The sequence below is a fragment of the Mobula hypostoma genome, chromosome 26, assembly GCF_963921235.1.
Source record: "Mobula hypostoma chromosome 26, sMobHyp1.1, whole genome shotgun sequence".
In the NCBI taxonomy this organism is placed as follows: Eukaryota; Metazoa; Chordata; class Chondrichthyes; order Myliobatiformes; family Myliobatidae; genus Mobula; species Mobula hypostoma.
Window position 1 is genome coordinate 33,334,753 of NC_086122.1, and position 12,889 is coordinate 33,347,641.

Here is a 12,889-nt window from a genome sequence, read left to right on the forward strand (position 1 = left end):
TGCCTGAATATCACCTCTGCAAATTCTTTCAGGAATCTCAGTATGTCATAGTTGTTTTACATTCGCTCATGATTTCCCGGAAAGTGGGGTAAGTTATTGCATGTTTAAATGATCTCCTTTTGTGCTGTCAAATTTTTATCCTGGTTAAACACCAGATGAGCAATAGTTTGATCGCCTGGGGCCTTAATTAGAGCTCAGAATAGACTTTGTACACCTCATTAATCATCTCAAACTGGCAGCACCAAAGGTGGATCCTCATCTGAGTGTGCTTGTTAGCTTGCCTGCTTTAGATACACGCACTGCCTTTTCACCATAGTCCTGCCAAATGGGGTGCTCCGAATCCATCCTGTGGAATGTGCTCTCAGCTTCCTGAACTACTTTCTCTGTGGAGGCATCTCTCTTCTCGCTTCCCTTCCTGTTCTTCTGCCGTGTACTAGTCACCTCTGGTAACTGACTCACGGAGCACAGGACACAATTTCTCCCGTGTGCTCTGTCAAAGGATGCAACAGCTTCAGCAGATTTCCCCTTCGCCTTCTGAGAAGAATAAACCTCTCCGCGTGCCTGTAGATCACGCTATGAATTAATTGCCCGTTATGCCGCTGGAGTTTAGGGCAGCAATGAAACCCCTTGGTCACGTAGAGGAATCTTCGTTGCTGTTTCTGTAACGCTTTCCTTTTGACCAGTCAGGGTAGTTAACCCCCGAGCCGAACACCCGAACCTGGAGGACTGGTGGACCCCTCTTACTCTGGCCTCTCCCCTTTGACCCGTTTGGCAGGGGTGACCCTACCGAGAGCCACATAAAGCCCCGATTCCAGCCAACAGGGCTCTCCGGGTCACTGAGGCACGCAAGCCTCCAAACCCTATGAAAGGTCCTCTTGGAGGGCGGATCACACTATTAAACCTGTAACTCTTTAAGACCTCAACCAAGTTTTAGCGTTCGAAGTTCAAAGTAAATTTATTATCAAAGTATGTGTCTGCCACCATGTGCTACCTCGAGATTCGTTTTCCTGCGGGCATTCACAGTAAAACAGAATCAATGAAAAACTACACCCAAAGACCGACAAATAACAAATGCCTAAAAGACAAAGTGAGCGAATAAAATAGTAAATAAATAATACTGAGAACGCGAGCTGTAGTGCAGAGAGCCTGAGGTCCCTAGTCAAGGCCTAACAAAAGACCTGTAAGGTTTAGCACAACTTCCTTGTTTCTGTATTCAATAATCTTTTAACTTGCTCTACCACTTTAAAAGACTTGTGACTTAGGGAAAGTGAGGTAGCGACGGATCTTGTTCAGTGACTGTGTGGGACAATGAAACCTGTTTTAAGTCCCCTTAGAGTATCGCTGACAATGGTTCTGGGAAACCATTTGTCACAAAAGCCAAGAAAGTAGATGATAAACGCAAGAGATTCTGCAGATGCTGGAAATCCTGGGCAACACACACACAAAGTGCTGAAAGAACTTGGCAGATCAGGCAGCATCTGTAGAGGGGAATAAATGGCCGACGTTTTGGGCCAAAACCCTTCATCAGGACTGGAAAGGAAGGGGGCAGAAACCAGAACGAGAAGTTGGGTTGGTGGGGGATTGTGAGCTGGCAGGTGATAGGTGAGACCAGGCGAGGGGGAAGGTGGGGGATTAAACTAAGAAGCTGGGAGGTGATGGGTGGAGGAGGTGAAGGGCTGACGAAGGAGGAATCTGATAGGAGAGAACAGTTGACCATGGAAGAAAGGGAAGGAAGAGGGGCACCAGAGGGAGGTAGACGATAGATTAAAGGGGAGAGGTGGCAAAAAGAACATGGAGGGAATGAAGAAAAGAAATGAGTCCACAGAGAAGATAGTTATGATCTGAACTGGGCTAGCAAACGGACTGCTGGAAGCAAATTCCACTGGGTGTTTCGGAACATTAACGGAATAAGAGGCATCGATACAATGGACAGCCAGCACCCTTCTCTCTGAGTGGAAACGGCAAATACAACAGGGCATAATTCTAGGTGATTGAAGGAAAGTATTGGGGGGGGGATGTCAGAGGTGGCTCTTGCACAGAGTGTTGGGTGATTGAACGCCCTGCAGGTGTGGTGGTAAAGACAGACACATTAGAGACATTCAAATGTGTGAAGGTGTAAAGATGAAAGAATAATGGAGGGGTACATCAGAGGGAAGGGTTAGATTGATCTTGGAGTAGGCAAAAACAGTGGCACCGTACCGTGGGCCAAATGACCTGTACTTGTGCTGGTATGATTATGTTTTATGTTCAAAGTCTCCATTCCCATTCCCCTAGACCACAGGGCCTCTGAGTTCAAAGTAAATTTTATTATCAGAATCAGGTTTATTATCACTGGCATGTTGACGTGAAATTTGTTAACTTAGCAGCAGCAGTTCAATGCAATACATAATCTAGCAGAGAAAACAAATAATAATAAATACAATAAAATAATAATAAATAAACAAGTAAATCAATTACAGTATATATTTATTGAATAGATCTTTAAAAATGTGCAAAAACAGAAATAATATATATTAAAAAAGTGAGGTAGTGTTCACGGGTTCAATGTCTGATTAGGAATCGGATGGCAGAGGGGAAGGAGCTGTTCCTGAATCACTGAGTGTGTGTCTTCAGGCTTCTGTACCCTCTACCTGATGGTAACAGTGAGAAAAGGGCATGCCCTGGGTGCTGGAGGTCTTTAATAATGGACGCTGCCTTTCTGAGACACCGCTCCCTGAAGTTGTCCTGGGTACTTTGCAGGCTAGTACCCAAGATAGAGCTGACTAGATTTACAACCTTCTGCAGCTTCTTTCAGTCCTATGCAGTGAGCCCCTCCATACCAGACAGTGATGCAGCCTGTCAGAATGCTCTCCACAGTACAACTACAGAAGTTTTTGAGTGTATTTGTTGACATGCCACATCTCTTCAAACTCCTAGGCCCTGTCTTGCCCTCTCTATAACTACATCAATATGTTGGGACCAGGTTAGATCCTCAGAGACCTTGACACCCAGGAACTTGAAGCTGCTCACTCTCTCCACTTCTGATCCTTCTATGAGGATTGGTATGTGTTCCTTTTGTCTTTCCCTTCCTGAAGTCCACAATCAGCTCTTTCATCTTACTGACGTTGAGTGCCAGGTTGTTGCTGCAGCACCACTCCACTAGTTGGCATATCTCACCCCTGTATGCCCTCTCGTCACCACCTGAGATTCTACCAACAATGGTTGCATCATCAGCAAATTTATAGATGGTACTTGAGCTATTCCTAGCCACGCAGTTATGTGTATAGAGAGTAGAGCAGTGGGCTAAGCACACACCCCTGAGGTGCACCAATGTTGATCGTCAGCAAGGAGGATATGTTATTACCAATCCGCACAGATTGTATGTGTTACCATATACAACCCTGAGATTCATTTCCCTGTGGGCATACTCAGCAAATCTATAGAAAAGTAATTATAACAGGATCAATGAAAGATTGACCAGAATGCAGAAGGCAACAAACTGCAAATGCAAATATAAATAGACAGTAATAAGTAATGGGAACTGAATATCGATCCTTAGCGGGAGACCACTGGTTGTGGGAACATCTCAATGGATGGGCAAGTGAATGTAGTTATCCCCTTTTGTTCAAGAGCCTGATGTTTGAGGGGTAGTAACTGTTCTTGAACCTGGTGTTGTGAGTCCTGAGGCTCTTGTACCTTCTACCTGATGGCAGCAGTGAGAAGACAGCATGGCCTGGGTGGTGAGGATCTCTGTTGATGGATGCTACCTTGCTTCGAAAGCGTTTCTTGTAGACGTGCTCAGTGGTTGGGAGGGCTTCGCCTGTAAAGTACTGGACTGAATCCACTATCTTTTGTAGGATTTTCCAGTCTAGACTTCCCCACCATAGGAAACATCACCGTCCCCCCACCCTGGTCTCCCACCCCACCCCCAGTCTCTCCTCCTCCTCCCCCCTGCCCATCTACTCCTGATTTTCACTTCCCTCCTGATCAGCTTTCTTTCCCGTCACTCAATACACAGGTAGTTTATTCTGGGATCCACCTGAAATATATTTTTATGGGGCAATGCACGAGTGGTCAAAATATCAGGCCGACTCCAGAATAAACTACTCGTGCATTGCCACTTTAAAATCAGGCAGTATTGTAAATATTTGTCAATTTAGGCACTGAAGTTTATTTCTGTCAGTTTGGTATCGTGTATACAATGCAAGTATGGGCAGATGTGAGCTGCTTTATCTGAAGCTGGTGTTTATCGGTATCTGCCCTGGATTCCTCGACTATCTTGATTTCTTCCCAGTCATTTACTTTATTCTTTATTCCATTCTCATCGTTTTTAATTTGGTCTCCCCTTCACTCTGCTCCAATTCTGCCACCTTCCACCGTTCAGTATTTACTTAGCCAGAGCTGTGTGAGCCTCAGCTTGTAATTGTCCCACATCTCAGTGATGATATTATTCATGTTACCGTCCAGCACCGCCCCTTCCCCACATCACAGCCAAAAGTTCAAAGTAAATTTATTATCAAAGTACGTATATCTCACGACGCACAGGCCTGAGGCCCAGTTCCTTGTGGACACACTTACTCAGCAAATCCGGTAACCATAACAGAATCAATGAAAGGCAAAAGACAAGAAACTGTGCAAATATAAAAAGAAATGATAATAATGAACAAATCTCAAGAACGTGAGATGCAGGGTCCTTGCAAGTGGGTCCATAGGTTGTGGGTAAATGAAGTTCTCCCCACTGGTTCAAGAGCCTGCTGGCAGTGGTGAGAACGGGGTATGACCTAGGCAGAGGGGGCCCCGATGATGCAGGCTCCTTTCCCGCGACAACGCTTTGTGTAGATGTGCTCAGTGGCGGGGACAGCTTTACCCGCGATGGACTGGGCCCCGGCCCACAACCTTGTGAAGGGTTTTCCGTTCGTGGGCATTGGTGTTTCTGCGCCAGGCTGTTCGATAACGTTCAATAAAATGGGTGCCGATGTGTGAAGAGGTAAAGTGTCTACAGAGGTGGCTTCAAGTTTACAGGACAAATAAGACCAACTGAGAAAGCATTGCAGCCGGTAAATTTGGAGGTGTAGACCATAAGGCTAAGGAGCAGAATCAGGCCATTCAGCCCATTGAGTTTTCACTGCTATTCCATCATGGCTGATTTATTATCCCCCTCAACTCCATTCTCACTGCAACCTTTGATGCCCTGACTAATCAAGAACCCATCAGCCTCCACTTTAAATATACCCAATGACCTGGCCTCCAAAACCATCCATGGCAGTTAAACCCACAGATTCACCACTCTCTGGCTAAAGAAATTCCTTCTCATCTCTGTTCCAAAAGGGCATCCCTCTATGCTGAGCTGTGTCCTCTGGTCCTAGACTGCTCCACTACAGGAAATATCCTCCCCACATCCCCTCAATCTAGGCCTTCCGATACCCGATTGGTTTCAATGAGATCTGAACTTCTGCGTATACAGGCCCAGAACCATCAAACACTCCTCATATGTTATAAGACCTCATTAAAAACAGAGCAAGGATGAGTTTTCCCAAAGCAGTTAGGGTGAGGCAGCTGTGTGCTGGGTGATGTTATAGAGGTAGAAATGATTTATGTAATGCCACGGTATGGTCTGAAACTCATTCTGTGGTTGAGTGTAACATGCGAGTTGTGAAGAGTTTGGTCTATTTTCAGTTGCTAAGATTTCAGTGAATAGAAGGAAACATGATTTATGGGATTGACAGATGGTTGTGTTAATCTTTCCAATATGTTTAGTTGTAGGAAGTTTCTATTTATCCAGTTTTGAATGTAACGTGAGGATTAATTACAGCAGGTGGAAGGGACTGGGGAGCTGGTGATGAGGTAAAGCCAAATGCTGACAAAGGAAAATTTTATATCATTCCAACCTGAACAAAACATTCAGGTTGTGATCAGCCCTCCCTTTTCACAGACGTGGCAGCGATCTAGTAATGTAGGGACTTAAATTAACAAACCAGAAACCTGATTTCAAACTTCAAAGTAAATTTATTGTCAAAGTATGTATATGTTACCATATACCACCCGGAGATTTATTTTCTTGCGGGTATTTATATGAAAAATAAGGAAATGCAATAGGAAAAACAAAGACTGACAAAGAACCAATATGCTAAAGGAGACAACTTGTGTAAGTAAAAAAAAATACTGAAAACATGAGTTATAACGAATCCCTGAAAGTGAGTCACTTCGCTGTAGAATCAGTTTATAGTTGTGATGCATGTAGTTTTCTGTGTCAGTTAAGGAGTCTGATGGTTTAGGGTAATACCTGTTTGTTGTTACCTGCTGGTGTTGGACCCAAGGCTCCTGGACCTCTTGCTCGACAGAAGCAGTGAGAAGCGAGCATGAGAAATCTTCAGTATTACGATGAAAATGAAGATTTGGAGGATGCAGTCGTCTAAAGCATTGAATAAAGGGCAGTCCAGTATCTGCATCAGGTGTCTGCACTGATTTTGTTCATTTACAGTCAATCAGACAACATGGCAGATGAATTGTTCCATTGATAAATATTAGGAACTAATACAGTTTTATAGTAGAGGTATTTATAATGTTCTAATTTGTTCAGTATTTCATTTAAATACATAATTTGTTACTCAGTTAAATGGTAATTTGTCTATTTTATATAGCCTTTAACTATTTCCATGAATCTTTGGTTAATTAGAACAGCCAATCTTTTAAAATTTTAGGCCAAACTGTACTGGTCCGGATGTGTCCCAGTTAACTGGAATCCACTGTACATGACAAGTTCATCATGGTCATCACTGGATCTGATTGTGGAACTCCCTACCCACCATGCAGCAGTCCGAAAGGATGGTTGACCGCCACCATCTCAAGCACAGTTAGGGAAGGGCAGTCGGTGTGGCTTTATCAGCAGTGCTGAGGTCCTGAAGCGAGTGAATAAAAATAATGGTTTGTGTAATCATTCTATCCAGCTGCATGGCAACAAGGGCGATGTGCACAGGAGCATTTCAGTTACCGTGCGGCCACGCACCCGTGCAGCTCAGAGGGAAGAGAGATAAAATCTATAAATTATAATAAAGAGCTTCATATAAGTAAATAGAGCAAAAAGAGAGGGGACATACTGAGGGAGTGTTCATGAGTTCATTGTCCATTCGGAAATCGAAGAGGAGGAATCTGTTCCTGAAACATTGAGTGTGTGTCTCCTGTCTGCTGTACCCTCTCCTTGATGGTAGCAAAGAGAAGAGGGTGATGAGGGTCCTGAATGACGGATGTACTTTTGAAGCTGTCCAGGATGTTGGGGAGGCTGGTGTCCATGATGGAACGGACTGAGAGTTTACAGCTTTCTGCAGCTTTTTCCAGTCCTGTGCAGTGGCCCCTCTGTTCCAGACATCACTGTGCATCAGCGCACTTCCAATGCCCTCCACAGTACATTCGTGCTGACACATCTCCTCAGGCGCCTTATGAAGCATAACCACTGTGGTGCCTTCTTTGTAACTGCATTGATACATCGGGCCCAGAATAGATTTCAGAGATCTTGACACCCAGGAACTGGAAACTGCTCACTCTTTCCACTACTGATCCCCTGATGATGGTGAAAAGATTTTCTGAAATTTTCTTATTGGATATATTTGTGACGGTTTTGCATTTATAGTCGTGGCTCTGCTCTTCCATGGGTCAAACCTTTGTGTATTCCTATAGAACTCGATTAGCTCCTTGTCTAGCCCCTAGACCAGGGGTCCTCGACCTTTTTCATGCCATGGACTCCTTTGGGGGTCCACTGAAGCCTAAGGACCCCTTCTCGGAATAATTATGTAAATATATAAAATAAATTCGATGGGATTATAAAAGAAACCAATTCTATTGATATACAGTTATCAAAATACCAAAAAAATGCAAAATGCAACATAGTAATATGTGTGCTTCTTTACTAACACGTTAAATAACAAGTAGTGATGAACATGCCGTAAATGATATAATGTGATATGAAAATATCTGTGATTTCTATTGGTGACAAAGTCACAGGTACTGCTAATACTACTGTGGTTCGTTGCCTACATTCATAATTGAAGGAAATGCTAAACCACAGTTAGAGGTTAGTGAAAAGAAAGATGTAATTTTTTTTCCCATGAACTCCTGCCCTGTAGGAAATAACTCCAGCAGGTTCAGTATGACTATCAGCAGATTGAAAAGTTTGAGCATATAGACATTAAGAAAGATGATGTGTTGAAGCTTTTGGAAAGCATCAAATTGGATAAGTCTCCGGGACCAGACGAGATGTACCCAGGCTACTGTGGGAGGCAAGAGAGGAGATTGCTGGGCCTCTGGCAATGGTCTTTGCATCATCAATGGGGATGAGGGAGGATCCGGAGGACTGGAGGATTGCAGATGTTGTTCCCTTATTCAAGAAAGGGAGTAAAGATAGCCCAGAAAATTGTAGATCAGTGAGTCTTACTTCAGTGGTTGAGAAGTTGTTGGAAAAGATCCTGAGAGGCAGGATTTATGAACATTTGGAGAGGCATAATATGATTAGGAATAGTCAGCATGGCTTTGTCAAAGGCAGGTCGTGCCTTAAAAGCCTGACTGAATTTTTTGAGGATGTGACTAAACACATTGATAAAAGTAGAGTAGTAGATGTAGTGTATATAGATTTCAGCAAGGCATTTGATAAAGTACCCATACAAGGCTTATTGAGAAAGTAAGGAGGCATGGGATCCAAGGGGACATTGCTTTGTGGATCCAGAATTGGCTTGCTCGCAGAGGGCAAAGAATGTTTGTAGACGAGTCATATTCTGCATGGAGGTCAGTGACCAGTGATATGCCTCAGGGATCTGTTCTGGGACCCCTTCTCTTTGTGGTTTTTATAAATGACCTGGATGAGGAAGTGGAGGGATGGGTTAGTAAATTTGCTGATGACACAAAGGTTGGGGTTGTTGTGGATAGTGTGTAGGGCTGTCAGAGGTTACAGCGGAACATCGAAGGGATGCAAAACTGGCCTGAGAAGTGGCAGATGGAGTTCAACCCAGATAGGTGTGAGGTGGTTCATTTTGGTAGGTCAAATATGATGGCAGAATATAATATTAATGGTAAGACTCTTGGCAGTGTGGAGGATCAGAAATCTTGGGGTCTGAGTCCATAGGACACTCAAAGCTGCTGCGCAGGTTGACTCTGTGGTTAAAGAAAACATACGGTGTATTGGACTTTATCAACTGTGGGATTGAGTTTAAGAGCCGAGAGGTAATGTTGCAGCTATATAGGACCCTGGTCAGACCCCACTTGGAGTACTGTGCTCAGTTCTGGTCACCTCACTACAGGAAGGATGTGGAAACTATAGAAAGGGTGCAGAGGAGATTTACAACAATGTTTCTGGATTGGGGGCATGCCTTATTTGAGTAGGTTAAGTGAACTCGGCCTTTTCTCCTTGGAGCGACGGAGGAGAGGTGACCTGAGAGAGGTGTATAAGGTGATGAGAGGCATTGATCGTGTGGATAGTCAGAGGCTTTTTCCCAGGGCTGAAACTGCTAACACAAAAGGGCACGGTTTTAAGGTGTTTGGAAGTGGGTACAGAGGAGATGTCAGGGTTATGTTTTTTACACAGAGAGTGGTGAGTGCGTGGAATGGGCTGCTGGCAATGGTGACGGAGGCAGATACGATAGGGTCTTTTAAGAGACTCCTGGATAGGTACATGGAGCTTAGAAAGATAGAGGGTTATGGGTAACCCTAGGTAATTTCTACGGTAAGTACATGTTTGGCACAGCCTTGTGGGCCGAGGGGCCTGTATTGTGCTGAAGGTTTTCTATGTTTCTATTTCATTATAACAAATTAGTTTAGTCTCTAATGCATTTGCTTTCATGTTGGGATTTTCCACATTTTTCGATAAGCTTCTTCCAAGGTAGACAGGGTTTTCAACTGTGCCTCGTCTATGTCCCGAACCTCTGGTCTCAGTCCCTCTCATATATAGGACAAGCTTAGGATTCCCTTTGACCTTGCCTTCCACCCGACCTGTTTCCACGCTCAGCAGGTCAACCTCCACAATTTGTGCCATATTCAACTAGTTCCACCACTAGATACGTCTTCCTCTGCCCTGTCGGTATTCGAAGGGACTGTTCCTTCCGCAACTCCCTGATCCACTCTTCAACTTTTCCCAACCATTCCCCTTTCCACAACCTTTTCTATCTCTTCCCACCGGCCAGGAACCGTAACAGACCTTTGGAGGAAGTCATGATTTACCAGCTCTTCTTCCAGCTTGATGTCCATCATTAAGGACCCCAACCATCCAGGGTCAGAAGCCTGGAGACACACACTCAACGATTCAGGAACAGCTTCTTCCCCTCTGCCATCCGATTTCCGAATGGACACTGAACCCATGAACACTACCTCACTCCTTTTTTATTTCTGTTTTTGTACTACTTTTTTAATTTAGCTATTTAAAATATACAGTGATGCTAGAAAGTCTGTGAACCCTGTAGAACTTTTATCTATTTCTGCATAATTATGACCTAAAGTGTGATCAGATCTTCACGCAAGTCCTAAAACTAGATGAAGAGAACCCAATTATATAGAAACATAGAAACATAGAAAATAGGTGCAGGAGTAGGCCATTCGGCCCTTCGAGCCTTCACCGCCATTTATTATGATCATGGCTGATCATCCAACTCAGAACCCCGCCCCAGCCTTCCCTCCATACCCCCTGACCCCCGTAGCCACAAGGGCCATATCTAACTCCCTCTTAAATATAGCCAATGAACTGGCCTCAACTGTTTCCTGTGGCAGAGAATTCCACAGATTCACTAAGTAACACCAAAAAAACATTACAGTATACATGTTCATTTATTTATTGAGATAAATGATCCAATATTACATGTGTTAGTTGGAAAAAGTCTGCAAACCTTTGCTTACAGTAACTGGCCCTTATACGGCAATAACTTCAACCAAATGTCTCCAGTAACTTGATCAGTCCTGCACATCGACTTGGAGGAATTCTAGGCCATTTGTCCTTACAAAGCTGCTTCAACTTGGGGATGCTGGTGGGCTTTCTTGCGTGAACTGCTTGCTTCAGGTCCTTCCTCAACATGAAAGACCAATATTGCCCACGTCATACGACATAGCACATAACAAATGAGTGATATATTTAAACTATTTTAATAACTGTTATTTCGGTGCTGCTGGTTGGTGCCGGGCTCGGTGTAAAGTGATGGTTTTTCTCTCTGTTGCCCCACAGATCCTTCAGCTTGAGCCATGCAAGGTGCTCAGCGGAAATCTCCGTCTCAGCAGACTGACCCGGCGGCGGTGGGGAGCCGCCACAGCTCCCCGGGCCTGCCGCCCCTCTCCGTGGACTCCCTGAGCCTGGAGGCCTACGACACGTCGACGCCGGAGCACAGGCGACCCCGGAGGAAGGGAAGCAACCGGCTGTTAAAAAGGCACGACCGCAAGGCCGGCCCCAGGGATTCCAACGGGAATAACTCGGAAAGCATCGGGTTCATCCCGCGGTCGGCTGAAGTTGTAGAGGACTCGAGCGTGTGCGAGTCGTGCGGCCTGGGGACTTGCGTCACGTGGCAGACCTTCAAAGCGGTGTTCTGCTGTGTGGTGACTTGTGGGATCTGTAGGCTTGGCCCTGGGGGGTATAATCCGTGTACAAGGGCCACAGAGTCATCGACGGATGTTAAAACTACAGAGACTGCCAATTTAAGATACGTTTCAAACCCAACACATGGGGTCACTCTGAGCCCTGACCCCAACCCCAGTAAAAGGACCAACCTGGCAGGCAACAGTTTCAATTATTACGATATCAAGCTGCGAGGGGAAGAGGTGATCTGGGACAAGAACAGGCACAGTCTGTCCACAGACTCGTGCCGCAAGGACTCGCATGTCAGTAACTCTCAGAAGTCGGAGAGCCCCGGCAGCACCTCACCGAATTCTCACAAGCGGCTGTCCGATGAGTTCCACTCCTTCCTGGAGGAGGATCTGGAGAGCAACGAACTGAACGGCTCGATGTCCAGCGCCGAGCTGGACGAGTACATCAACAAGAAGCTGCTGGAGCTGTTCAGCATTCACCAGATTGACATGCTGGCCCAGTGCACGTCTGACACCACCTTCATCAGCAAGAGCAGCGAGATCAGCGAGCTCATCGACAGCATCACCAAAGGCTACAAGATCAACGAGAAAGACGCTGAGTGTCGGATCGTGACCGGCATAGTCCGGATCAGCACCAGGAAACCCAAAAAGAAGCGTAGCCCACAAGAGCCGAGTGAGGAGAGGCTGGTTAGCCTCACCTCCACCGATGCCAAACCTCAGGCAGAGACTTTTCTGCCCAGTGATGGTGAGGGAATGAGACTTTGGAGCCGGGCTAGGACATTGGGAAGCTCACACAAAAGGCTGGAGGAACTCGGCAGCTCAGTTGGAATAAACAGCCGATGTTTCGGGCCAGAGTCCTTCATCGGGACTGGAATGGCAGGGGGGAAGAGGATAGAATGAGCTGGGGAGGGGGAGGGAAGGCGTACAAGCTGGCAAGGGATGAGTAAAAGCAGGTAAGGGTGGGGAGCAGCTGGGTGAGGGAGGGGGCGAAGAGGTGAGAAGCTGGCAGGTGATAGGTGGAGCAGATTAAGAGCTGAAGAAGAAGGGGGAATTTGAGGGTGGACCACGGCAGAAAGGGAAGGAGCAGGGGCGCCAATGGTGGGCAGGTATGGAGAAGGGAAGGGGTTCACGGAGAATCAGAATGGGGACTGGGGGGTAAAAAAGAGTGAAGGGGGAAATGGGGAGATATTACCGGTGCTGCCAAGTTGGAGGCTACCCAGACAGATTACAGTGGCCATTGGCCCTTGATTAGGAGTTGAGGTTTCAGTGGGGTGTTGAGGTTGATTGGAGCTGCATTGGACTTGCACTGGGGGCACCGAGGATGCACTGGAGTCTGGGAGACTCAAAGGCGAGGGGTGAATTG

General features: G+C 45.7%; 1 protein-coding gene across 2 annotated transcripts in view; it reads left to right on the plus strand.

Moving 5' to 3' along the window:
• The window catches only part of kdf1a (keratinocyte differentiation factor 1a), a 35,613-nt gene that overhangs the window by 12,257 nt on the left and 10,467 nt on the right, over nt 1-12,889 (plus strand). For both annotated transcript variants that reach the window (XR_010016201.1, XM_063034054.1), the window contains exon 2: nt 11,174-12,271. Coding sequence is in view for 1 of the 2 variants with exons in the window: in XM_063034054.1 (XP_062890124.1) it covers nt 11,191-12,271 (1,081 nt within the window). In the remaining variant the exon portion in view is untranslated. The remainder of the gene's footprint in view (nt 1-11,173; nt 12,272-12,889) is intronic.